The sequence below is a fragment of the Ammodytes marinus genome (assembly GCF_949987685.1).
Source record: "Ammodytes marinus genome assembly, chromosome: 21".
Lineage (NCBI taxonomy): Eukaryota > Metazoa > Chordata > Actinopteri > Uranoscopiformes > Ammodytidae > Ammodytes > Ammodytes marinus.
The window spans coordinates 26346338-26373328 of NC_137225.1; the positions used below are offsets into that span (position 1 = coordinate 26346338).

General features: G+C 40.6%; 2 protein-coding genes across 3 annotated transcripts; both read right to left on the bottom strand.

Moving 5' to 3' along the window:
- Nucleotides 1-39: 39 nt before the first annotated feature.
- LOC307267619 (NACHT, LRR and PYD domains-containing protein 3-like) lies at nt 40-17357 on the bottom strand. Of its 2 annotated transcripts, XM_080049994.1 has the most exons (15): nt 17317-17357; nt 14680-14771; nt 14144-14257; nt 13603-13719; nt 12361-12480; nt 11953-12173; nt 10002-11853; nt 9029-9202; nt 8561-8734; nt 7601-7777; nt 6919-7092; nt 6602-6775; nt 6264-6350; nt 5926-6012; nt 40-2056 (listed from the first exon to the last, which is right to left on the bottom strand). In XM_080049994.1, exons 2-15 carry the CDS (start codon nt 14769-14771, stop codon nt 2047-2049), a joined length of 3573 nt encoding a protein of 1190 aa, XP_079906120.1. In that variant the 5' UTR covers nt 17317-17357; the 3' UTR covers nt 40-2046. The 2 variants fall into 2 exon arrangements, 1 of the variants encoding a protein (XP_079906120.1); XR_013845411.1 differs by lacking the exons at nt 40-2056; nt 5926-6012; nt 6264-6350; nt 6602-6775 and having other exon boundaries at nt 6955-7092; nt 7601-7727.
- A 3439-nt stretch (nt 17358-20796) lies between these two features.
- Nucleotides 20797-25884, bottom strand: LOC307267736 (caspase recruitment domain-containing protein 8-like; the record flags this gene model as incomplete). Its single annotated transcript, XM_080050118.1, has 8 exons — nt 20797-21122; nt 21631-21772; nt 21961-22074; nt 22220-22491; nt 22965-23179; nt 23494-23549; nt 23927-24033; nt 25860-25884. The coding sequence occupies 8 exons, from the start codon at nt 25882-25884 to the stop codon at nt 20797-20799; spliced, it is 1257 nt and encodes a 418-aa protein (XP_079906244.1).
- Nucleotides 25885-26991: the final 1107 nt, after the last annotated feature.

The following is a 26991-nucleotide window of genomic DNA, read 5'->3' on the forward strand; positions in this document are numbered from 1 at the left end:
AAGAGACCCAGATGCGGAATGAAACACAGGAGACAAAAATGAGTTGAAATAATAAAAGCCTTTACTTAGCAGTCCAGAGGTCATACATGATAATGCAACAAAATCCATTCAGGGAAAAGGCACAAAATGCTAATGCGTTTGTGTAATGCCTGTACTTTCATACCAAAAGACTGGCACTCAGGTCGCCGCTATTTTGCTGCAGACATGACCCTCGGTTTGTGAATAGTCTCTTAATATTGTAGTAGAGCTATGCAGAACCAGGGATGATAAAATACATAATTTATCACATTTCCACTGCATATTACTTTGTAAGAAAAATGTGCACAGGCACATTCTATACGTCTTTAATAAAAAAAACAAACAAACTGATGTTTAAATTTCAAAATCAAGTCCGGATTTATAAGTTTTCCTTTTTAAATTATTTCTTTCTTCCTGGAATTGGCCGCTGCTTCCGTTTTTATCTCTCCTTATTTGCATAAAATTGGGAAATGCCCATTATATATAAAAACGTGTAAGGCCGTTAAGTGTGTCCGTTCTGTGCTACTGTAGAAACATGGCGGTGCAACATGGCGGCCTCAGCGCCCTGCTCCTATGTAGATATAAAAGGCTCATTCTAAGGTCATAAAAAAACAAGAAAATATACACTAATTAGGTCTGCTTCGGTGATGTCACTCCTCATTTGCATAACGTTGGGAAATGCTCAACTTCAAATTGACGATGTGGGCGCTCAGACTGCTGCAAACGCTCTTGGACGCCAGTGTCGCTCGTGAGGCTTTTGGTGTGAAAGCAGGGTCAGTCCATAAAGCACTTTGTAACGGTGTTGAAAAAAGGTTGCATACAAATGAATTAATGTAAAAACTGTAATAAATAAACTCAGACAGTAAAAAACGGGCATGTGTGCACACTACACAGATTATGACACACAGGGTATTAATAGGCTAAGCTTAATCGTTAACAAGACACAGGTGTAAACAACAACAACTTTAAACAATGTAATGGTTTATCCTATGTAATAAGATCATTGTTTCTTGTAACGTATTTAATGTTTACTCCAATGTATATATATAATTGTATCTTGTCTATTTTTCTATTCATATGTGTTTATTCTACCGACCTGCCCAGGGACTACAAGTGGAAAATATCCATTTGCTAAAACCTACTACAAAGAAGCATCTCTCCTCTTGCTCTAAACAAGGTTCATGTTTCTTTTTGTTCATTGTCCCTGTATAAATAAAGTTACATAACATTACACAATACACAACAACAATGCCTACAAAAGAAAACAGGATGTGAGCACAAAAGAAAACCAATTTGACAGATTATCACAGTTTTACTACAATGATCTTAGAGTAGGTTTAACAATATTATTCAGGCTTTTTCTGTCTTTAACGTGAGGCTATGGAACTAGACAATAAAAGAAAAACATATGAAGTCAAATACTTGGTAGAAACTACAGAGAAAGAGTTGAGTTTGCGATGACGGTGAGTTCTCTATTGCCCCAGCTTAAACGCTACGGTGGCCTTCAAGGACAAGAAGCTAGTTACTAAAGATGGCATCATCCACCACTGCCTCAAGTCTTTCCACAATATCAAGTGATGAGGTGAAGATGTATTTAGTTATTTATTCTATAGTACTTCTTCTTCTTCTTGGTCTCTCAACAGGTGCATTTCCCCAGGACGCCCACTATATATAAAAATGTGTAAGGCCGTTAAGTTTGTCCGTTCTGTGCTACTGTAGAAACATGGCGGTGCAACATGGCGGCCTCAGCGCCCCGCTCCTATGTAGATATAAAAGGCTCATTCTAAACTCATAAAAAAACAAGAAAATATACAAAAATTAAAACATATCGATGAATGTTATATTCCTTGTCTACCAGGTATGTTATGAAAAATGCCAATGAGTTTAGTGTATTTTTATGGTGTTTCTCCAGAATAACGGTACTTGGTGGCTCCCAGGAATTGGATAAGATGAGAAGAAAGATGGAATTAATATTTGGTCAGGATGATGACTTGTCAGTTTGATGAATGATGCTTCTACAGGGCCGGCTCATTTAAACCTGTAGGGATGAACAAAACAACAGTCACCACCAATTTAAATACACACAAAATAAACAAACGTCTAGCCCCTCTGCCTGTCTGACTGTGATTCATTCTGAAGCCCATATCAAAGACCAGAGAATGCCAGTCCAACCTTACTGTTACTAGAATTATTTCATCAAACTACCCAAGTGTTTGAATAATTGAAACTGAGTCAGGCCTTCTTGGAAGCAGGTGAATTTACTTGCAAACAGCATACAAGGGAATCAACAATGTACCTGGCTTGATACATGGTTGAATACCTCGAATGAACAGTGTACAGAGATTATATGTAGTGAAATGTGTAGGCGTATACACTCGGTTTGTGTGTCCAGCCCGTTTTGCTGGCGAAAGCAGAAACATTTTAATTAGGCAGATATTCCCAGAAATTCATCTCAGCTGGTGTTATCCTTCATACAATGTCTGATAACAGAATATGGGGAGTGAAACTACTGTGCACATGAATGCGTCATACCTCTGTATGTGCCAAAATCTTATTAGGCAGTTTCTTCTTCAAGGCTAAACAACAACTTGTAGCAAAACACTTTGGAGTTCTTTGGGACAAAGTTCAACAGCCAGAAAGCATGTATTGTGCATTAAAATATTATACAATAGAGCAAATTAAATTCTGTTAAGATTCCACCCTTTTTATAATATTTAATGCAACTTTTTGCAACACTTCAAAGCAAAAGGGCAAAGCATATGAGTAAATATATTTCAGTCAAGCAGAATAATATCAAGTACATCAACATCACAGTTGTGAAAATGCAAGTTTGTGTACTGGTGCAACGTCGTCTATGTACAGTTTCAGAGAGGACAGTTTTTTGCAGAAGCCAGGGAACAGGAACCTAGGTCGTCTTGATGGTCAACAAGTCCCTTTTGTGGCATTTTGACGCAAAGTGTCCTTCATATCACAGTCACTGGGGGAATGGTTAGGCATTACCATAACCTATTCAGATTGTTCCTCAGTGTCCAATTGTCCTTATTGAAGCATGGTCAGCTTTGTCTTCTCCTTGCATCTGAAACAGAATGAATTTGAGCAGTAACATGTTCTCAAAAGAAATGCTCATCATTCTGCCAGGGTTGTTTCTAAAATATCATCCTATCCATTTTGCTTGCTCTAGATGTCACAATTAACGCACAACAACATTTTAGGATAGGTTTGATTTCATTCTTCAGTTCACATTTTTTGTCTGTGTTTGGGCAGCATTCAAGCACACACAGGCAGGCAGGCCCTCCCTTTTCTGAATGGGACTGAATCACACACACACATTTTCCTTCAGATACTCCCATTTTTCACCTCACAGAGACTGCGTCTCCCACACACATTTTTTACATGTGCTCTCTCCTTCTCTCTTTTCAAACATGCATTTCATCTATCACATAACACATTATGATCACATTGTTCAGCACACAAATCCCTTTTAACTTGTAGTTCAAATCAAAAACATTGAATAATTCTTTTTAGTGAACATTTTCATAAAAAGAACACAAAAGGACGCTTTTTGTAAGTTTATGCTGGGACTTCAAATGATTGACTGCACCTTTAATCTTTAAGGTTCACTATGGGGCTTGGATTGGCAAGATATTTAGCTCTAAACTTTAAAGCGTTTAGCAATTTAGTCAGAACTCTGGTCATCTTTAGGAGACAAGCATTTTATAACCCATCATAACAGCATAAAAATTGTATGCACACTTACTAAAACCTTTTATCTCCCTTCCCCTACATACTTTTTCTTTCTTTATAACATCCATAAACAATCAGTTCCAAACAATCTTTTTCCTCTTACACTTTCAACAACATTCTCTTATCATCTCTTTGGCCACCACCTTTCTCTTTACTGTTCACTCTTTTACAAGTAATTTAATTTTTAAAATGTAAAATCTAACATTAAATTACCCAGTAATCAATTTAAACAGGGTGAACACCCCTATTCCCTCCAATTGATTAACAAAATTCACCAATTTAAAACTAGAACACCCTATGTGATGTATTCTAAATAAAACTAATAAATCTACTCAGCAGATGTAGACTATTGACAAACATAACAAAACAAAACAAATAGGTGAGACTTATTCTTGGTAAGTGTTAAGACCTCAAAACACTAGTAAAAATTGTGACAAACAAAACAAAGAGGTGAGACTTATTTCTTTGGCTAGTGTCAAGACCTCAAAAACACTAGTAAAAATTGTGACAAGTTTTGTATACTTAGTGACCCACCGTAACACTAATCACAGCTTTTTGTTCTTCCTAAACAGTGAAACTTCATAAACACTCGTATGATGTCTAACAGTAGTTTTTTCAACCGCAACCAATTGTTTTCATAAGTTAAACTCTCAGTTTTATTCTAACTTCCTAGTGTCATGAAACAAAAGATAACTGCTAGACTTGGTTTTTTCAGACATCAACATCTGAATAAAAGGGAATGCGCCGAATCCCACACTAATGGCCATCTTTGAGACTTTATTTGTTGTGAGTGTATTTCCTCAAACACTACAGGTTGAGATAGGTTTGTCTCTAGTGCATCTTCCCAAACACTACAGGTTGAAATATTTTTCTCTTTAGTGCATTTTCCCAAACACTACGATCAGTTATTCTCCCTTACGGTAAAACCATGAGAAATACTGCTTCATAAACTAGTTTATCTACCTAATACATAAAACAAAGGAATTCCTAATTCCTGGACAAAACAAAATCAGCTGTTTATATTCACCTGATTCGAAGAAAGCCTCGACTCGCTCAGTTTTGGCTCTGGATTCCGTCACCCCTCCTCCGTCCAAGTAGAGTCTGCAGACAGCCTCTTTTGTAGCAATGTTCACTGGAGGTCTTTTGTCGAGAGTCGTGGACTCCCCCGTGCCCGGTGCAGGCTCTTCTCGTCCAGAGGATGAGGATGTTGGATCCGGCTCGAAGGACCATTTGTTACTAGAATTATTTCATCAAACTACCCAAGTGTTTGAATAATTGAAACTGAGTCAGGCCTTCTTGGAAGCAGGTGAATTTACTTGCAAACAGCATACAAGGGAATCAACAATGTACCTGGCTTGATACATGGTTGAATACCTCGAATGAACAGTGTACAGAGATTATATGTAGTGAAATGTGTAGGCGTATACACTCGGTTTGTGTGTCCAGCCCGTTTTGCTGGCGAAAGCAGAAACATTTTAATTAGGCAGATATTCCCAGAAATTCATCTCAGCTGGTGTTATCCTTCATACAATGTCTGATAACAGAATATGGGGAGTGAAACTACTGTGCACATGAATGCGTCATACCTCTGTATGTGCCAAAATCTTATTAGGCAGTTTCTTCTTCAAGGCTAAACAACAACTTGTAGCAAAACACTTTGGAGTTCTTTGGGACAAAGTTCAACAGCCAGAAAGCATGTATTGTGCATTAAAATATTATACAATAAAGCAAATTAAATTCTGTCAACACTTACTGTAAAATAAAGCTCTTTCTTTCTTTATTTAAATTTTTTTTTTTAAGCATTTTACATGCTTTATTGACAGTGTGTAGAGACATATATGAAATGGGTCAGAGAGGGGAATGACATGCAGAGAATGACCCGGGCTGGATTCTAACCAGGGTCTGCTGTGAAGAGGACTCTATGGAGGGTGGCGGGGGGGGGGGGGGGGCTCTAACCACTACACAATGAGCACACCCACTTAAAATGTTTCTCTTTTTCTATCTCTTCACTGCACACATCCTCCGATAGCATAAAGAGGATTCCATCACCAAATTGGCATAACGATAATACATGCAGTTTGTGAACCTGATTGCCTGCAACAAAATAAAAAAAACTGCCTTGCAAACAAATTTAAGGGGACCCGCAATTATGCAGAGCTCTACCTCAGAGTCTCCAGTTTACAGTGTGGACTCTCCAGAAAACCACACAGAAGCTTCACTGCTGAATCTGACAAACTGCAGTCCCTCAATCTGAAAAAAGTAAAAACAACAGGTAGAATGAATGTGTCAGTAGCACAGGTTAGGGTTTGGTTAAGGGTTACTCTGGCCAACTACACTAACAGTCCCAAATAGAAGTTTGTGACCACCGTATTTTAAAAAAAGCTACAAGACATAACTCTAATATAACTGCTGTTCCGTAGAGATGGTGGCAATCAGCAGAATTATGTTAAACCAGTTGTGTTTAGATGCCTATGTCGTTTTGGTAATGTTTTTTCTCTAACCTCAGAGTCTCCAGTCTACAGTGTGGACTCTCCAGAAAACCACACAGAAGCTTCACTGCTGAATCTGACAAACTGCAGTCCCTCAATCTGAAAAAAGTAAAAACAACAGGTAGAATGAATGTGTCAGTAGCACAGGTTAGGGTTTGGTTAAGGGTTACTCTGGCCAACTACACTAACAGTCCCAAATAGAAGTTTGTGACCACCGTATTTTAAAAAAAGCTACAAGACATAACTCTAATATAACTGCTGTTCCGTAGAGATGGTGGCAATCAGCAGAATTATGTTAAACCAGTTGTGTTTAGATGCCTATGTCGTTTTGGTAATGTTTTTTCTCTAACCTCAGAGTCTCCAGTCTACAGTGTGGACTCTCCAGAAAACCACATAGCTGCTCCACTCCTGAATCCTGCAGCTTGTTGTCCCTCAGATCCAGCTCTCTGAGATGGGAGGGGTTGGACTTCAGAGTTGAGGCCAGAGAAGCACAGGATCCATTGGTGAGTAGACAGCATTTCAACCTGCAGAAACGGAATGAATGAAACCAAGCCACGAAGTAAAGCATAAGACTGATACTATAAACGCTTCTACCACTTTAAAAGTTTGACTGTTTCCTTAAACAAGCATTGGTGAGTATTGTAGAAGCAAAAAAGATATGCCTTGCCTCAGAATCTCAAGTCTACAGTGTGGACTCTCCAGACCAGAAGAAAGTAGCCCCATTCCTGAATCCTGCAGCTTGTTGTAGCTCAGATCCAGCTCTCTGAGATGGGAGGGGTTGGACTTCAGAGCTGAGGCCAGAGAAACACAGCTGGTCTCTGGTAGTTCACAGTGAGTCAGCCTGCAATAACAGGAAAAACAGCATCCCAATCTTAGTCCATAGGCTAGAGCTAAATATTTAACTTTTTGGCCAGATGGTTCCTCCTCACAGCACCACAGTTATGAGCAATTACTGTGGAGTTTCCAAAGTAGTACATCCTCTGAAATAAGACTTGCTAATGCACAGAGTCAAAGGTAGACCCATGGTATGTTTTCATCAGATTGTTGGAGCATGCAGAACCTTTGAGGTTATTCTGGAGAATATATTCTGGACAGGATTTGTCATTGTTTTACATTGTTGATAAGAGGATTAAAAAAAACTTGAAAAATCTCCCTTTAAGGCACATTAAGAACTAGATTTTGTGAATTTGTGAATACTAGCATTTGCGATTAATCGTTAACTATGGACAATCATGCAATTAATCCCAATTAAATATTTGGATTTATTGACGACACACTTATTACAAGCCATGTTTTGGCTTTTTTCATCAATATATGAGATTTACAATGAGAAAAAGCAGTCAACTGACCTCAGAGTCTCCAGTCCACAGTGTGGACTCTCCAGAAAACCACACAGCAGCTCCACTCCTGAATCCTGCAGCTCAACGTTTTCACTGAGCTCCAGCTCTCTGAGATGGGAGGGGTTGGACTTCAGAGCTGAGACCAGAGAAGCACAGCTGATCTCTGACAAACTGCAGTGACTCAATCTGAAAATAAAGACAAATCAAATTCATACAAATTGCAGTATATGGCCTTTTTGGAGACCCTGAATGGAGTCCTGCATGGGGCTCCGGTACGGGACTCCATAGTTCTGATTGAGACTTTAACACACACTTTGGCAACGATGGAGACACCTGGAGAGGCGTGATTGGGAGGAACGGCCTCCCTGATCCGAACCCGAGTGGTCGTTGTTCTTTAACTTCTGTGCTAGTCATTAACTGTCCATCCCCAACACCATGTTCCAAAATAAGGATGCTTACAAGTGAACGTGGAACCAGAGCATTCTAGGCTGAGAGTCCATGATCGATTCTGTGATGGTATCATTTTAACTGAGTACCTGAAGGAGTTCAAGTACCTCTGGGTCTTGTTGGTGAGTGAGGGGACAATGGAGTGTGAGATTGGCCAGAGAATTGGTTTAACACTGGCTTACCGCACCTTTGTGATGAAAAGAAGGATCTACTGGTCAATCTTGGTTCCTACTCCCACCCTGAGAGATGTTTAAGGCATGACCAGCTGGGAGGAGACCTTGGGCAGACCCAGGGCTAGGTGGAGAGATTATATCTCCACACTGGCCTGGGAACGCCTCGGGATCCCCCAGTCTGAGCTAGTTAATGTGGCCCGAGAAAGGGAAGTTTGGGTTCCTTTGTTGGAGCTGTAGGCCCCTCGACCCAATCCCCTTGAATATGTGAACCAGCATCTTTTTTGCCTTTTTAAATCAAACTAAATTACACATTGCACATCATCAACAAGTTAATAAAGTTGTGTCTGACCTCAGAGTCTCCAGTTTACAGTGTGGACTCTCCAGAAAACCACACAGCAGCTCCACTCCTGAATCCTGCAGCTCGTTGACACTCAGATCCAGCTCTCTGAGATGGGATGGGTTGGACTTCAGACTTGAGGCCAGAGAAGCACAGCTGATCTCAGTCAGTCCACAATTAGCAAGTCTGTCAATTAAGGAATAATATCTGAATCAGATATGTTATGGTAACACATGTATCTAGACATATTTAACTTCACTTAACAGTTGTTTGACCACCATCCACCCAACATAACTTTGTTCAATGTTCAATTATGTTTAAAGAGCAAAAGAAAGGATGGAGATTGTGGCTAGGTGGTAAGAAGCTGTTCTCTGAATGTCATTCCGCCCCATTTCATCTCTGTCTCTTTAAGCTATCAATTAGGCATGGTAAATCCCCCAGGAAATTATCTTTAGATAGAGCAAAAGAAAGTGTACTGACGAAAGTGACTCCAGTCTGCAGTTTGGACTCTCGAGTCCAGCACACAGCTGCTTCACTCCTGAGTCCTGCAGCCTGCTCCCTCTCAGCCCCAGCTCTACCAGGTGGGAGGGGTTGGACTTCAGAGCCGAGACCACAACTTCATAGTGAGTCTCTGAGAGCCAACATTCAGGAAGTCTGGGAGTACATAAGTCAGTGGTTTAAGCACAACAAATGCTTTTTATTTAATTTTTTATTATTACTTTACTTTTTTGTGAGTGAGAAGAGACATAACAGTGTAAACAAGACAACACACAAGACAGAGGACAATATGGCGCAATAGGTGATGGCAACAGCAGTGAGTGAAAAGCACAGCAAATACAAAATAATGAGTAGGACAAAAAGTGCACAGCAAATTTAACATTGGCAATTAAGTACCAAACTGGACATTGCCGATGTGGGGAGAGGAAACATTTCCTAAAACAACGTAGGACAGTTTAGAGAGAATTTGGGAGTAACGACGAAAGATGATCCACAAAAGAAGGTATTCTGGAAGGCCTATGGTGGAACAAGGGCAGCGACACAGGACCACACCAGAAACCTACGCACTGTAAACAACAGCACAGGCAGCTGTATGTCAAGTAGAAGGACACATATACCAGTGAAAGTAGTGATGCTCTAGCCCAGTCTAGGAAACAAGCTACTATCTCATTGTGTTTTTTGACTTTTACTCCGTATGAAAAAGGCTCACAAAGTCACCCCAAGCTTAAATGCCATAATGCCTACCATACTATACCTCGCTAAGGACACAGTGTCTGTAAACAGCCTGAGGTAACCAACCCCATAACACACTACATACAAGATACTTGGAATGACAAATGAAAATGGGGTCTTGGTGGCTACATTGTGGTTGGGACAACTGAGACTTGATGTCAGAAACAGTGGCACACTGACAGTAGGGCTGTAATGTAATGTTGTATAAAGATGATGGACTTACACAGCCTTTCTGCAGTTTCTCACAGCCGGAATCAGTCTCAGTCGTCCCTCCCAAGATGTGTTGTACTTGTCTAGGTCCAACTCATCCAGAACCTCCTCTGACATCTGCAGCATGTAGGCCAGAGCAGAGCAGTGGATCTCAGAGAGTTTCTTCTCTGATCTGTTCTCTGACTTCAGGAACTCTTGGATCTCCTGATGAACTGAGAGGTCGTTCATCTCCATCAGACAGTGGAAGATGTTGATGCTTCTGTCAGGCGAGATAAACTTAGCTTGCAACTCCTTCAAGTTGTCGCTGACCTTCTGGATGGTTTCTGGACTGTTGTCTGTTGGACCCAGCAGGCCTCCTAAGAGATTCTGGTTGGACTCCAAAAAGAGGCCATGAAGGAAGCGGACAAACAGGTCCAGGTGGCCATTTCTGCTTTCAAGGGATTTCTCCATATTGACAGACAGGAAGTAATCTATGGATGGGTAATCAAATTCAACGTCCCTGACTTCATCATCGTCGTCGTCATCATCATTATCATCATTCCCATCTCCCAGGAAGTCATCCAGTACCTCTGTGTTCTTGCTGGTGTAACAGTGGTGCATGTAGACTGCGGCCAGAAACTCCTGAATGCTCAGATGAACAAAGCAGTACACTGTTTTCTCAAAGATCACACTCTCTCTTTTGAAGATCTCGGTACAAATTCCTGAGTACACCAAGGCCTCTGTGACATCCAGACCACACTGCTCCAGGTCTTCTTGGTAGAACATCATGTTTCCTTTCAGCAGTTGTTCAAACGCCAGCCTCCCCAGCTTCAGAAGAACTTCCCTGTCAGCCTCCGTCAGCTCCTGTGGACTCGTCTCATGTCCCTCTTCATACTTCTGCTTCTTCCTCTTTGTCTGAACCATCACAAAGTGTGAGTACATGCCAGTCAGGGTCTTGGGCAGCTCTCCTCTCTGGTCTGTAGTCAACATGTGCTCCAGAACTGTAGCAGTGATCCAGCAGAAGACTGGGATTAGACACATGATGTGGAGGCTCCTGGATGTCTTGATGTGTGAGATGATGCTGTTGGACAGCTCTTCATCACTGACTTTCCTCTTGAAGTACTCCTCCTGCTGTGGGTCAGTGAAGCCTCGTACTTCTGTCACCCTGTCAACACATGTAGGAGGGATCTGATTGGCTGCTGCAGGTCGGGAAGTTATCCAGATGAGAGCCGAGGGAAGCAGATTCCCCTGGATGAGGTTTGTCAGCAGCACATTGACTGATGATTCCTGTGTGACATCAGTCACAACCTCAGTGTTGTGGAAATCCAGGGAAAGTCTGCTTTCATCCAGGCCGTCGAAGATGAACAAAACTTTACAGAGAGCGAGCTTCTCTGCTGTGACCTTCTGTAATGTTGGATGGAAATCATGGAGCAGCTTGAGAAGACTGTACTGCTCATCTCTGATCAAGTTCAGCTCCCTGAACGAAAGCAGAATCAGCAGACTGACATCTTGGTTTTCTAAGCCCTCTGCCCAGTCCAGAGTGAACTTCTGCACTGAGAAGGTTTTTCCAATTCCAGCGACGCCGTTCGTCAGGACGACTCTGATGTGTTTGATGGGTCCCTGTTGGTCGGGTAAGGCTTTAAAGATCTCGTGGCACTTGATTGGAGTGTCATGGAGGGTCTTCTTCTTGGAAGCGGTCTCAAGCTGCCTCACCTCATGTTGGGTATTAACCTCTTCACTCTGTCCCTCTGTGATGTAGAGCTCAGTGTAGATCCTGTTGAGGAGAGTTCCACTTCCTGTTTGATCAGTTCCTTCAGTCACACGTTCACATCTCCTCTTCAGGCTGATCTTATGTTCATCTAGAACCTCCTGCAGACTGCCATCAACTGTAAGGAAAGAAAGAATAATTAGTAATGATCACCAATATAAAAACAACATTTAAACATTCATGCTGCAAAGTAAAGAAACATGACTTTGTAGATTACTGGTCTGACTGGCTGTCTGCAGTCCAGGTCTGGTTCTGGATGTTTGTCCACACTGGGGACAGGAGGAGTCTCCTGATGGATCAGGCCGGTCCCAGTATGAGGTGATGCACCGTCTGCAGAACCAGTGTCCACAGCTGGTAGAGACCGGATCCTTCAGGACGTCCTGACACAAAGCACAGCAGGACGGCTGCTCCTCCACAGAAACACCACTCCTCTTCTCTCTGTGGAGACAAAAAGACATTTCCTTTTCACTGAAGAGTTTGATTGATGGACACAAAACAAAATGAAAACCCTTTCTTCTTGAATAAAAAAAAAAGGTAACAATACATTTTCAAAAGTTGTTAACAGTTGTATTCCTCATTGAATCAACTTCCATCAGCTCAGTTTACAATAGAAACAGTGTCTTACTTTGTGTCTGAGGTTCCAGGTCCATTACTGAAGTTCGGAGGAGACTGTTTGGACCAGTCACTCTTCACAGACAGACAGCTGGAGATTGGACAGTCCAATCTCGCTATCTGGTCCTGAAATCTGGAGACAGATATTTGAAACTTCATCATTATGATTGAAGACCAACAGGCTAATGGCCCCATCTGTTTTACAACAACTGATTTACAGGTGCCCCGAGGAACTTTCAGTTTTTGTTAATTCTAGCGCCCCCTTTGGACAAAAGTGGTAGTGTTTTTACCATGCCAGCTGTTGTTCCTGGCTGAGCGTACCCATGACAAAGGCATTGAGAAAAACTGTATACAAATAGCATTCTCTGCACTGATGGTCTCGTTTGCTGTTACATGAAATTTATGATCATAAGACATATTTAAAAGTTCCTTGTAGCACCTTTTAAAGAGCATTTTAACAGACCTTAGAATGGTTTTCTTGTTTTAAAAAAAAATATATATATGAACATTTAAAAATAGTTGTTTAAAGTCGTCAAACTCATTGAATAATCTTCCATCAAGTCAGTTCACAAACAGTGTGTGTCTGTGTTTGAAAAGCCCTACTAACGTCCTACTCATACTCAACGCCCTAATAACTTCCTACTCATACTAATGTCCTACTAACGTCCTACTCATACTAAAAGCCCTTCTAACATCCTACTCATACTAATGTCCTACTAACGTCCTACTCATACTAAAAGCCCTTCTAACATCCTACTCATACTAATGTCCTACTAAGGTCCTACTCATACTAAAAGCTCTTCCAACGTCCTACTCATACTAAAAGCCCTTCTAACGTCCTACTCATACTCAAAGCCCTACTAACGTTCTACTCATACTAAAACCCCTTCTAACGTCCTACTAAAAGCCCTACTAACGTCTTACTCATACTAATTTTGACGTCAATTTGAGTATGTTGTGGTTGTTTATGCGAGTTCGTGTAGGCGAGAAATGCCCAGATGAGTACTTACTTCCGGGAAGATTTTGTGTATGGATCAATAGGTTACTTTTCCTACTCAACCACAATGCATTGGGTCTTTTCAAACGACACAGATTTTTTTTTTTAAACTCTTAATTGCTTCTGTATAGTTCAGTGTAAACGGTCCGATGAACCCTGCTTACACAATGGACGGTTAAGTAGACAGTTTGTAGTATATACATGTTGAGTATGTAGGAGGGAGGACGTTAGTAGGGCTTTTACAAAACAGCCACTTACTCTGTGTCTGAGGGTCCAGGCTCATTGAAGTTCGGAGGAGACTGTTTGGACCAGTCACTCTTCATTGACAGACTGCTGGACGCTCCAGAGTCCAATCTCGGTCCTTGTAGTTCAATTCTGGAGTAAATAAATATATATTTGAAACATGTCATGCTTTTATTTAAATCTACAGTGTGTAACTTCTGAGTGATTACAACAACACTGTCGGTGCATCTACATGAGGTAAAGCCTTCAGTGATGGCACATGGATTTTATACCTTCTGCTGTGAAGGGTTAAAGCTGGGGTGGAGGATTTGGGGAGAAAATAGCAGTTGGGATAGAGATTTGAATTCAAATACCTCAACCGCTCCACTTGTTCTCTTTGGTCCCTCCCCTATGGTCCCTCCCTGACATGCTCTACACCAACAAAGTCGTGCCAAAGTGAATGGACAGTCCCAACAGCCAATAAGAACAGAGAATCGGAGCCTCAAAATCATATACCCCAGCTTTAAATGGATGGAACATTTGATACCACACAACACTAGTAGAAACAGTGTCTTACTGTGTGTGTGAAGGTCCAGGTCCATTCCTGAAGGTCAGAGGAGGTTCTTTGGACATGTCACTCTTCACAGACAGACAGCTGGAGACTCCACACTCTGATACTTGGTTATACATTCTGGAGACACAAAGATGAAGAAGTTTTAAACATTAAAGGTTCAGTAAGTCATGTGTTCCTTTTAGCTAACTTCCTCTCAGTGACTACAGTTAGCATCTATAAAATAAAATAAAATAAAATTAAATAAAATAAAATTAAATAAAATAAAATAAAATAAAATAAAATAAAATAAAATAAAATAAAATAAAATTAAATTAAATTAAATTAAATTAAATTAAATTAAATTAAATTAAATTAAATTAAATTAAATACAATTAAATAAAATTAAATAAAATTAAAATATAACATATAATATAATATAATATAATATAAAATAAAATAATATAATATAATATAATATAATATAATATAATATAATATAATATAATATAATATAATATAATATAATATAATATAATATAATATAATATAATAACTCGCACTGTGTGTCTGAAGGTCCAGGTTCATTACTGGAGTCTGGAGGTTTTCCTTCCTTCTTCTTCACGGCCTCTGCAACGTCCTCATGATCGCTCATCTAGAAAGAAAGACAGAAAGATAGATAGATAGATAGATAGATAGATAGATAGATAGATAGATAGATAGATAGATAGATAGATAGATAGATAGATAGATAGATAGATAGATAGATAGATAGATAGAGATAGATAGATAGATAGATAGATAGATAGATAGATAGATAGATAGATAGATAGATTAGATAGATAGATAGATAGATAGATAGATAGATAGATAGATAGATAGATAGATAGATAGATAGATAGATTAGATAGACAGACAGACAGACAGACAGACAGACAGACAGACAGACAGACAGACAGACAGACAGACAGACAGACAGACAGACAGACAGACAGACAGACAGACAGACAGACAGATAGATAGATAGATAGATAGATAGATAGATAGATAGATAGATAGATAGATAGATAGATAGATAGATAGATAGATACATAGATAGATAGATAGATAGATGGATTTCCCTGTTCTCCTTTTTCTTATTTTTTGTTTTTTACACGAGTCGGGCCGTGACAACATAGAACTGACATTTTAGCTCATTTTCCAACACCACTGACAGACAGAATATAAGAATAACGTGGTAAATAAACGGCGTCCCAACAAGCACACAGGAGCGTTTAGTGATGTTGTAAAGTTTATATTTTGACCTGCTCCCCTTGACCACCAGTGTTTGAGCTAAACTAACCTGGATGAACGACCTTTGCCCATTTATATATCAAAAATGCACACACAGAAAATTCATTATGAGATTTCAGGGAAAGCAGAGAAGTTTAAACAGGTATGTCAAAATCAGTGAATATCTCCTCATGATCCACTACCTGTCTGTACTGTGTGTGTGCTGAAAAGAATGTAGGTGTTAAGCTTGTTAAACTGGTATGTAAACAAAGGGCTCACCTTAGCCAGCAACACACCTGTTTAAAGAGCCTAGGCTGTGTATTAAAACTGGGATAGGTAGCAGATCATGAGATATTCACTGATTTAAACAAAAGGTTATTTTGACAACAAGCATTCTCCAGAATCGCAAACTCCAACTTTAACACATTTTCATGTTATTTTAAGGTGATTTTATATCACGTATACACTTAGTAACACTTATCTATTTTTAAGTTATTCCACATCTAAGCTCCTTGGGCGTATCCATTTGATTTGTTGTATGACGTGTTCTGTAAATGGGACAGCCTGCTGCTCATTACCAGTTACCTTTAGTGGGAATAATAAAGTTGTTTGAATCTAATGGAATCCTCCTTTCCTTTCTCTTTTTTAAATGCACACACATTCTTTAGCCGGAGAATGAGGCAAAAAGACATTAAAAATGTTGAACTATTCGTTCAATGTAGAGGATAAATTATTTTAGGCCCAATACTGCCCCTTGTAATACTGCCCCACGGGAAAGTATAAGGTGGACTGACTTGTGTTTACCCATAGACTGAAAGAGCCCCGAATATATTTTTTTGTAAAACATTTTTTTTTCGACTTTCCAACGGTCCTTGAGCGGCCCTCGTTTAGTGCACGACAACAGAGCAACAATCGTGCAGAAACAGTCAGATCTATATCGGTAATGTAAGGCCTGTCTCACTTGTATTTATGATATTTTATTTTACTGAAATAACTTGAATGGAACTTAAGATGTCTTGGGATAAGCAGCGCAGCATTCAGGTAGATATTTAAAGCTATACTAAACTGCCTATTTTGTTTGTTATTCAGGGAAAGCATTATGACAAAATGTGCATGTGCAATAAAATATACAAAAACATATTGCCTTGCAACTCTACAGATGTCTTTTTTCCCTCTTGGGCCCCGGATGTTTTAGAAAACCTAGAAACCCCCCTGGGTGACCACACATTCAAACAAACTGAATCCCGCTTCCAAAGAATTACCATAGGCCACACCTCTGATGCCAAACCAACCCTTTCAGTTGTTTTTATAGCAGTATTTCATATTTCATGATCAATTGTAATTGCTGTTTTGAAAGACCAATTACACATCTATAAATATCTATGTATAGTTTCTGTTAACAACACATTTTTTAATCTTTAAACTAACTAGTGTTGTTGATTCAGCTGATCTTAACCCAAACTGAATACTGGTCATTTGTAAATGATTTTCATCAGTGAAGATAAATGCTACAGTAAATTAACTTGCATTAAATGCCTACTTCACAGAAAGAGAAATGTAGGGTTAGACAGTGAGCCCATAAAACACTCTTTCTGCCTTTTCTCAGGCTAGGATGAACCGATTTCAATTTTTTTTGCACATTTATACTCATAGGATCTCAGAATTCAATACACCTTCATATTCCCACCGGTGAAGTAGGGCTTTAGTAGTAGATTGATATTATAAAATTTGACAGATATATTAAAAAGATGATTTTAATTTCAGAGCACTCAGACACAATAGATTCACAATAGAAACTAAGACAATGTAGGTTGTTCTTCTAAAACGTCTGATAGGTTTAAAAATATAACTCTGATAGAAAAATCTGATGAACACTTTGATTTGTTGTTGTGATAAAGTCCAAACCCTGGTAGTAAACTGAGACTCACCGTGTGTCTGTTCCATGTGCATCAACTCTTCCTGCTTTCTCTCACTTCCTCCTCTCACACACACATGGGCGTATTATATAACACACACACACACACACACACACACACACACACACACACACACACACACACACACGCGCGCGCACACACACACACACACACACACACGCACACACACACACACACACACACACACACACACACACACACACACACACACACACACACACACACGCTCTCTCTCACTGTCAGGTGGCGCCCTCCTGTGGTAGGCAATGGAAGTGCATTTCTACAGCACATTTCAGACACAATTAGGCATTTTAGAGTGTATTACAGGGGCATAACAATAGGCTACATTTAAAGGTGGAGTCAGTGATTCTGGAGAACGCTTGTTGACAAAATCAGTGAATATCTCCTCATGATCCACTACCTGTCTGTACTGTGTGAATATCTCCTCATGATCCACTACCTGTCCGTACTGTGTGTGTGCTGAAAAGAATGTAGGTGTTAAGCTTGTTAAACTGGTATGTAAACAAAGGGCCCACCTTAGCCAGCAACACACCTGTTTAAAGAGTCTAGGCTGTGTATTAAAACTGGGATAGGTAGCAGATCATGAGATATTCACTGATATAAACAAAAGGTAACCCCACCCCTTTCGAATAATAACAGAAGCTACAGTGGCCTTCAAGGACAAGAACAATTCTAAATTCTAAACAATGCACCTGATGACATTCCAACCATGACACTTCCAACATGGCGGCGCCCATGCCTTGGTCCATGGTATGGAGAAATATGGAGATATATGAGACCCTTTCTAAGGGGGAAAAAAAATCTAACGTTTTTTTCAGCTATTATACACTAAATTAAACGTACTTATGGATATTATAATTATTTCCTACCAAGTCTGCTATGAAAAAAATCCCAAAATTCTACACACTGCAGGTTTAAAGCTGCATCTCTTTCTGCAATTGTGCAGAAGAAGTCCTACTTTATTTAATACAGCTGTCACTTTACCGAGCAGGGACCACGCCGAAGCAGCGGCCAATGACAGAAAGAAAAAAAGAACTCAAAACAGATATCTAAAAAACATTTAAAGATATTATTTTCATAAAAGACAAAAAGCACTTTCCTACTAACTTTTTTAAATTTGCAGTGAAAATATTAACCCTATTTTAGATTTTCCCCATTAAGGCTAGACCTTTGTACATCAATGTTGAAGAGCTCGGCAATACTAAAGCACAAGGTAAATAGGACTCTGAAGAAAGTCTTTTAAATCAAAAGCCATTTTTAAGATGAATGTCAAAACAACAGTGACCCATCAGTACTGGTTGTTTTTAAATGGCACGGGAAAAAATTATCCCGGACGAGCCCCCAATTGTGTTACGTCCCCTTTGGTAGAACCAGGGCTAAATAAGGACGAAACACAACAACCAAACAATATTGAAGGAGTCTGAGTAGAAGGTGGAAAAATGAAGGAGTTTCTATTTCACAAATCAAAAATATAACAGAGCCATCAAAACAAACCTGTGGGGGAAGAACTTCAAACAAACTTCCGCGGTGAGGAGTTCGGCACTTGAGTTCTCGTGAAGTATGAAATGTCCAGACCAGAAAGAACTTCTCGCAGCTCTGTCAGCGAGAAGTTCGTTCTTTGTTCTTGTGGAGTGTGTAACAGGCTTAACAGGAAGCTTTAATAATCTGGTATTTTACCGTCGTTGGTTCTGCATAGCACTGCAGCATTATTCACAAACAGACACTACGTTCCAAATCTCATATCTTTTCTTTTACTACATACTAAAATACAGAAGAGTTTTAGGGCCACAGACAGGAGAGAGAAAATATTTTTTTTTCATTATGTCGAGAAATGTCAAGAATAAAGATGAATACTCCAAAATGCTATTGGAGTTAGTTGGTCATTTATGTATTTTCCGCATACTACAATTGGTGTGCATGTATTGGGACATCCTAAATCTTTCTCTGGCGTACTAAATAGTAGGGAAGTATGGGGATTGGAACGCAGGGAGAGTGTGATGTCACATCTGCTTGAGCGTCCCCTGACAGTGACTGATTGAGGGGCTGGCAGCGCAGTAGGAGCGACCTGAGCGCCCACAGGAGGGTATGACGCTTTTGGTGTGAACGCAGGGTTTGTTTAAATGACTGAAGCATTGGATTATTTATCATATCAAGCTTCAGAGATCTTAAGCAGACAGATGATTACTGTTTCAGAATGGCTACAAAGGAATCACTTAACACTTAATCACACAAAAACAGTATCAATGTGCTTCTCAATAAGAAAGAAAGTCCTAGAGAAATTTGACATCACTATAGATAGTAAAGCAATTGAGGTGGTAAATGAGTTTAAATATCTAGGTATAACTCTAGATCCTCAACTTAAGTTTGACTCACATATAAAGAAGCTATCTAAAACTGTAAAAACTAGTCTGAACTGCTTTAGACTTATCAGGTCATGCCTCTCCTTTAAGGCATCTCATTTGTATCTGCATGCCATGGTTTTTTCACATCTATCCTATTGCATCACTGCCTGGGGCCAGGCCACTGAGTCAGCTACTAGACCTCTATTCTCACTCTATAAACAAGCTTTAAACATTTAGACCAGAAGCCACAGAAATGGCACCATTGTAAAATTATTGAGAAATACAATTTGTTGACTTTTTCCAACTTTATAAAATTCTGTTCCTTGAAAGTTGTTTTTAAGTGCCTAAATGGACTGGCCCCACAAGCAATGTCTCAGATCTTTAAAAAGACTGACAACTGCCGGACAATGACAAGGAGTATAACCAAACAAAACTGTAAAGTTCGAAGATGTAGGACAACATTCGGCCAATTATCTCTCTCAGTGCAAGGTACACACCTATGGAATTCTCTACCATCAGATATTAAATCCCAAACAGAACTAAAGAGTTTTAGTGTGAAAGTTAAACAATGGCTCAAGCAGCAGCAGAAATGTGAACATTAACGTCTCTCAAGTTATTTTAATAGAGCACTTTACTAATGTTTAATGCTAAATTTAATTATGTTTTAATCTGAAATGTATAACTACAGCTGTGTGTATTGACTCATGGTACCTATTAATTGTATTATTCACTGTATCTCTATCACTGCATTTATTGTATTTAGTATATTTGATTGTATTTTAAAGCCTGACCCAGGGACAAAGACTGCAAATTAGCTGAAGCTAGACGTCTTATATGCATCACATTTTCCCATTTTTTTGTTGCAATGTTGTATGTATTGTCCCTGTCAAATAACATTTTATTATTATTATTATTATTCTTTACACCATCTTTATTAAAATCCCCAATACCTTTATTTACAAACACATGATTCACACTGATTAACATCCACTCTTTTGCTTTTGCATCAAATCAATAATTTAATTAATTAATTAAATAATTTAACCAGGAAACATATATATAGTATACACAGTATATATATGCTGTGTATGTGTGGACATGGCCTTATTTAAGGCTGGTTCCTTGTTGGTTTGAGTCCCAGAGTGTTGCAGAGATGTGGGTCCACTCTGCAGAAGATCTCCAGCAGGTCTGAAGAGGCTTTGCTTCCTTTCTTTGTCACCATGTCGATCACATCCCGAGCTCTGTCTGCCCGGGTTCCTCTGCTGTTCACTGTCTCCATCTCTCCAGGGTTAATAACTCCTCGCTGTAAGAGTTCATCCAGCAGCTGCTTCAGATTGGCTTCAGACACAGACTCTACAAACTGTGAGCGGACTGACGACAGGCCTGTCTGTGGTGATGAGGGCTGAGGAACCTCTTCTGTACTGAGAGTAGGATCTACAGGGTGAAGAGGAAAACACTTTAGAATAATACATAATACACAGGGACACACAGGGACAGACAGACAGACAGACAGACAGACAGACAGACAGACAGACAGACAGACAGACAGACAGACAGACAGACAGACAGACAGACAGACAGACAGACAGGATCTACAGGGTGAAGAGGAAAACAAACACTTCGTCTTAAATATGCAAACTTTTTCATTGAAGTTGAGATGTTTTTGTTGTTGTAAAACTTATAATAATAACAATGCTCTCTATGTGCAGCGGGCTGTGAGACGAGAGCACAGGGACGGTCTACAAAGGGAAACCCCCAAATATTCAATACCTTCACTCTGATACAGTGCCCCAAAATTACTTCACTTATCAGTGGTCCCCTGATGGTGACTACAACTCTAAGTTTAGAAATGTTGTTTACAAGTGGAAAATGAGGCTAGAATTATTAAAAACAGGCGTCGGTTGTTCTATGGTTTTATACATGAGGTGAGTGAAGACTTTACCGGTCAGATCGACGTAATTCTTCCACACCTCTCTCTCTCTGTCGTCTTGCAGAGTGATCGTCACTTCTTCTGTGTTTGTTGGAAGGTAGATATCAAACATCGGGTGGTAGTTCGGCCCAAAATCCAGGTCAAAATCTGCTCTCTGGAAAAAAGGGTCAGATTGTCAGAATGTCCACAGATGTACACCAAAGGTTTCAAGGTACACCGTGGTTCAACAAAGTCAAGATTTCAAGATCTAGACACCCCCCCCCCCCCCCCAATTATATTTTTTCTTAAGTTTGTCATACCGGACCATTCCTACTACACATAGACTTGACATGAAATACTCACGGCGGGCTGAACTATCAAGGACATTGTACACTGGAGACTGTAACTGTGATCTATGTACAGTTTGCATTTGGCCGTCGTCCTGATGTTGTCGTAAGGTTGCTGCCGAGCGCTCACCTGAAAACACAACACAACTTTTTATCACTTAAACACACACACACACACACACACACACACACAGGGACATATCCCCGTCACTCTTCCCGAACCTCTCACGAATGAAAAAAACTATATATACTGTATATATAAAGTGAAATATGACCTCGTGCAGTGGGATGTTGCAGGGCAGCAGGAGCACCATGAGTCTCTGTCTCTGTGTCTTTGGGTTGGGCGGGCCCAGGAACAGCAGGATCTGCCCGGTGACAGGGAGCAGGTTGTTCCACAGACTGGAGATGATGTTCCAGACCAGACCGAAGGCCGAGCAGTGAGACACACGGACCAACACATGAGTCTGAGTGATCTGCTCCGGCTGCAGGAGGCTCATCCCTTCATCTGACATGTGGACCACAGAGAACCGGCCAGGGGGCAGGCCGGCTGCAACACACACAGAGGGGTCATTTATTTAACTGACAATAAACCTTTTGAACTATACATACAATACACCACTCACCAGCCACTTTATTAGGTACACCTTGCTTGTGCCGGATTGGACCTCCTTTGGCCTTCAGAACTGCCTTAATTCTTCGTGCCATACTATCGTTTTTGTCCATATTGACATGATAGCATCACACAGTTGCTGCATATCTGGCGGCTGCACATTTGTGATGTGAATCTCTCGTTCCATCATCTGGTGACTGTGCAGGGCAAATTCTGACCCTACCATCATAATGCAACTGAAATCGAGATTATCCGTCTGTCCGTCCGTCCGTCCGTTCATCTATCTATCTATCTATCTATCTATCTATCTATCTATCTATCTATCTATCTATCTATCTATCTATCTATCTATCTATCTATCTATCTATCTATCTATCTATCTATCTATCTATCTATCTATCTATCTTTACCTTGGTCAGATTCACAGTGTGGGAGGTGGAGCTGACTGATCGCGCCCTCAGGACACTCGATGCTGAACAGCGGCCCGGCGGCCATCTTGCCAGCTGATTCCAGGATGCTCTCATCCCATTGGACGATCCTGTAGACAAGCTCCGCCTCCTGGGTCATCACGAACACCAATCCGGTCAGAGCACAATGGAACACACCTGGACCGGGACACCTGAACCTGCAGACAGAGTCAATATAACTTAGCTTTTAGTAAATGCTTAGTTAACGCTAAACAAACATCAACTATCAGTTAATCAATGCACCCTTATTGTAAAGTGTTAGCGATGTGTCTGTATTGTTTGTGTGTGAAACATTTCAACACAGCTTCTTCTATGTAGGAGTCTGCGGGTTGGTTTTCTTACACACACACACACACACACACACACACACACACACACACACACACACACACACACACACACACACACACACACACACACACACACACACACACACACGTGGGAGTCGGCGGGTTGGTTAGGCGTTTGTTACCTGTACGAAATCTTTCTAGACTCAGTCAGCAGGTCAGGAGTGAAAGTTAATTTCCCCTAAAAAAGAAAATTGCACAAATTAGTTTAATAGATAGCACATATAGATGGAAACAGATTACGTGGTCCTTACTGCTTCAGGTGCAATGCCTGGTCCAAATGACTTCATTTTATTATGTACCTGCATGAAGGCAAAAATTATATTTTTGAAAGATCATGCCCCTGACCCCGTTTGTCCTATTATCTTGAAATTTGCAAGGGGCGCGGTTCAGCTGTTAATTTGCTATAACTGTTTGACCAACTGTCCAATCATCACCAAACTTGGGACTTATCTTCAGAACGAGTGTGGCAGTAGGTTCACAGAAGCATGTTGACCCCGGCCAACAGGGGACAAAGAAAGAGGATTTAGAAAGTAAGGACTGAAGTGAAAAACTGACATTTGTGTTGAGAGCTTCTCCACACGCGAGCTGCTTCTCTGGATCACCAGGACTCGGCTGATCCTCTTCACACACGTCCAGGTTTGGGTTTGATGTGGACAGATCTGCTGAAGGTGACGACACAGACACACAGAGCAGACGTCAAACTCACTGTGGGACATCACGGGACACAGTGTAGCTGCTGATTGACTCAATGAAACTCCACACAATAAACAAAGAGCTGCGCCGACATCTTCCTCTAAACACAAGACTCTTAACCCTTACCGAGGAGATTACACACGTCGGTTTATCTCTCACACTGAAATGATAATTCTGTCGACCAATCAACAGACTGCAGTGTGTAGCTCCACCCCTTTTGGGACCCTTTAGGACGGCTTGGTGCCCAATCAAAGGTGGACAAAAATGGGCACGGCACATTTTGGTACCCTTCCCAACTTTGACAGTGGAAACATAAATTAGTGCTGAACCATACTGAACCATTCATTGGAAATGTGGCTTTTAAAGTGCCTACATAAGATCAGGCTCATTCATGACCAAAGAGGCTTCACACAGAGTGGGGAACAGACTGAGATTTGAACCCAGAACTTCTCATACATGCAGAACAACACAGAGCAGCATATCTTCCAGTTAGAGTCCAGCTTTACTAACAGGTCACATGTCTTCAACATACGAGGACTTTACTCACCCACTCCCTGTCTGTCAGGTTCAGCCGCACTTTCTTTACCGTCCACTCTGAAGGAATACACACACACACACACACACCACACACACACACACACACACACACACACACACACACACACACACACACAGGGACACAACCTTAAGCCCAGTTCAGACCAAAGATTCGCCTGGCAATGAGACGCAACTGCAACTGCTCGCAACGAGCTGGCCTGGACGTTCTAAAATCTGGTGATTTGACATGTTGAATCAGCGACTCACTGCGACTGAACTGGGCTTTAGATATTAAAATAGTGTCACCAGCTTGTGTAGAATGAACGCTGCAGTGTTTTATGGAAGTGAGTGGAATAAGTTTAGTTTTATTGTTGTTGAGTTTGAGCAGGTTGGAAGACATCCAGCTTTGATGTTGTGGAGGCAGTTCAGAAGAGACTGGGGTGGGAGCTGGGTGGAGGGTTTGATGGTGACCTACAGCCGGGTGTCGTCAGTGTGGAAGCGTATCTGCCCATGGTAGCTTCGACAACTAGTCTAAGCTTCCTTCTTGCAGGTAAATAAGGTGATCTGTTGTACATAAATGCATCAGCTCACTGTCTACATGTTGCACACTGTTTATCATGGAGCCTTCAGGTTCATTACAAACAGCAGAGCCTTAACTCACCACTGTACACTGTATTTAAAGTAAGTATTAACTGGTTAGACTCCATGAACGTAAGGCTGTTGTCATGTGTTTGAAGTAAATTGCAAATGTTTTAGTAAATTTTTTTTTTTTACAATTGCACTTGTATTTGTATTTTGTATTGTGTTTTATGTTGTAACTGTGTTCTGCTGTCCATCTTGGCCAGGTCTCTCTTGCAAAAGAGATTCTAATCTCAATGGGACAAACCTGGTTAAATAAAGGGTAGAATAATAATAATGTAAATGGTGAAGAGAAGGGGCACAAGCACGGAGCCTTGGGGCACGCCTTAGTTGACGGTGCAAACAAAAGCTAGAAAGACAAAAACTAGCTCAACAAAAACTGCTTGGGAAGTGACTTTGTATTGTTGACGATTAATCTTTCTTTAAAATGTTGTTCCAGTCCCGTCTTCATTTTGTATTGAGTCAATTTTCCACATCTTCTGCCTAGTTGTGCTTCTTGCAGTCTCAGATTATGTGTTAATGTCCCCAATAAAAGATCGCTTTCATATGTATATTTCCTCTTTTATCCCATTCCTGCAAATACTGCTGATAAGTAATGAACTCCAAAACAGTCTCTTACCTCGTGTCTGAGGGTCCAGGATCATTACTGGAGACAGGAGGAGGATATTTTGACCGGACCCCCAACACAGACAGACCGCTGAGGACCAGAGCGCCTAATCTCCTTTCTTGGTCCACAATCCAGGAGACTGCAGACCTTGATACTTCATTCAGTAGCTCGTGAAATCTAGAGACAATCATTTAAAAACACATCAACATTTCTTTATTAATTTCCATTTTTTTCCCATGTTTTATTAAACAGTGTGTAGAGACAGAGATGAAGTGTGACAGAGAGGGGAATGACATGCAGAGAACGACCCGGGCTGGACTCTAACCCGGGTCTGCTGTGAAGAGGACAGACAGACAGACAGACAGACAGACAGACAGACAGACAGAGAGGGGAATGACATGCAGAGAACGACCCGGGCTGGATTCTAACCCGGGTCTGCTGTGAAGAGGACAGACAGACAGACAGACAGACAGACAGACAGACAGACAGACAGACAGACAGAGAGGGGAATGACATGCAGAGAACGACCCGGGCTGGATTCTAACCCGGGTCTGCTGTGAAGAGGACAGACAGACAGACAGACAGACAGACAGACAGACAGACAGACAGACAGACAGACAGACAGACAGACAGACAGACAGACAGACAGACAGACAGAGAGGGGAATGACATGCAGAGAACGACCCGGGCTGGATTCTAACCCGGGTCTGCTGTGAAGAGGACTGAGACTCTATGGCACACGCTCTAACCACTACACCACAGTTGCACCAAAAACAAAGAAATCATTTAGATTGAAGAACAAGAGGTGACTGGTTCATACCAACCCTGTGTAATGTCGGGCATAGACTAGAGACTCTGTCGCTTTTCGGGACTGTGATCTGGAGACAAATATAAAAAATATTTTAAAACATCATTTTGATTTAAACCTGCAGTTTGTAGAATTGTGGGACTTTTTTCACAGTAGACTTGGTAGAAAATAATTATAATAGCCATAAGTACGTTTAATTTAGTAATAATAGCTGAATTTCTTTTTTAGAATTATTATTTTTTCCCTTAGAAAGGGTCTCTTATATCTCCGCTTTTCTCCATACCTTGGACCAAGGCATTTAGAATTGTTCTTGTCCTTGAAGGCCACTGTAGCTTC

Bases quoted from the DNA above. Each gene is read 5' to 3' on its own strand.
- LOC307267619 (XM_080049994.1), bottom strand. From the start codon at position 14,771: ATGAGCGATCATGAGGACGTTGCAGAGGCCGTGAAGAAGAAGGAAGGA. The intron at 11,854-11,952 runs GTAATCTACAAA...CTTTCCTTACAG, and splicing joins GCAGACAGCCAGTCAGACCA to TTGATGGCAGTCTGCAGGAG. The intron at 7,093-7,600 runs GTCAGTTGACTG...CTGTTATTGCAG, and splicing joins TGTGGACTGGAGACTCTGAG to GCTGACTCACTGTGAACTAC.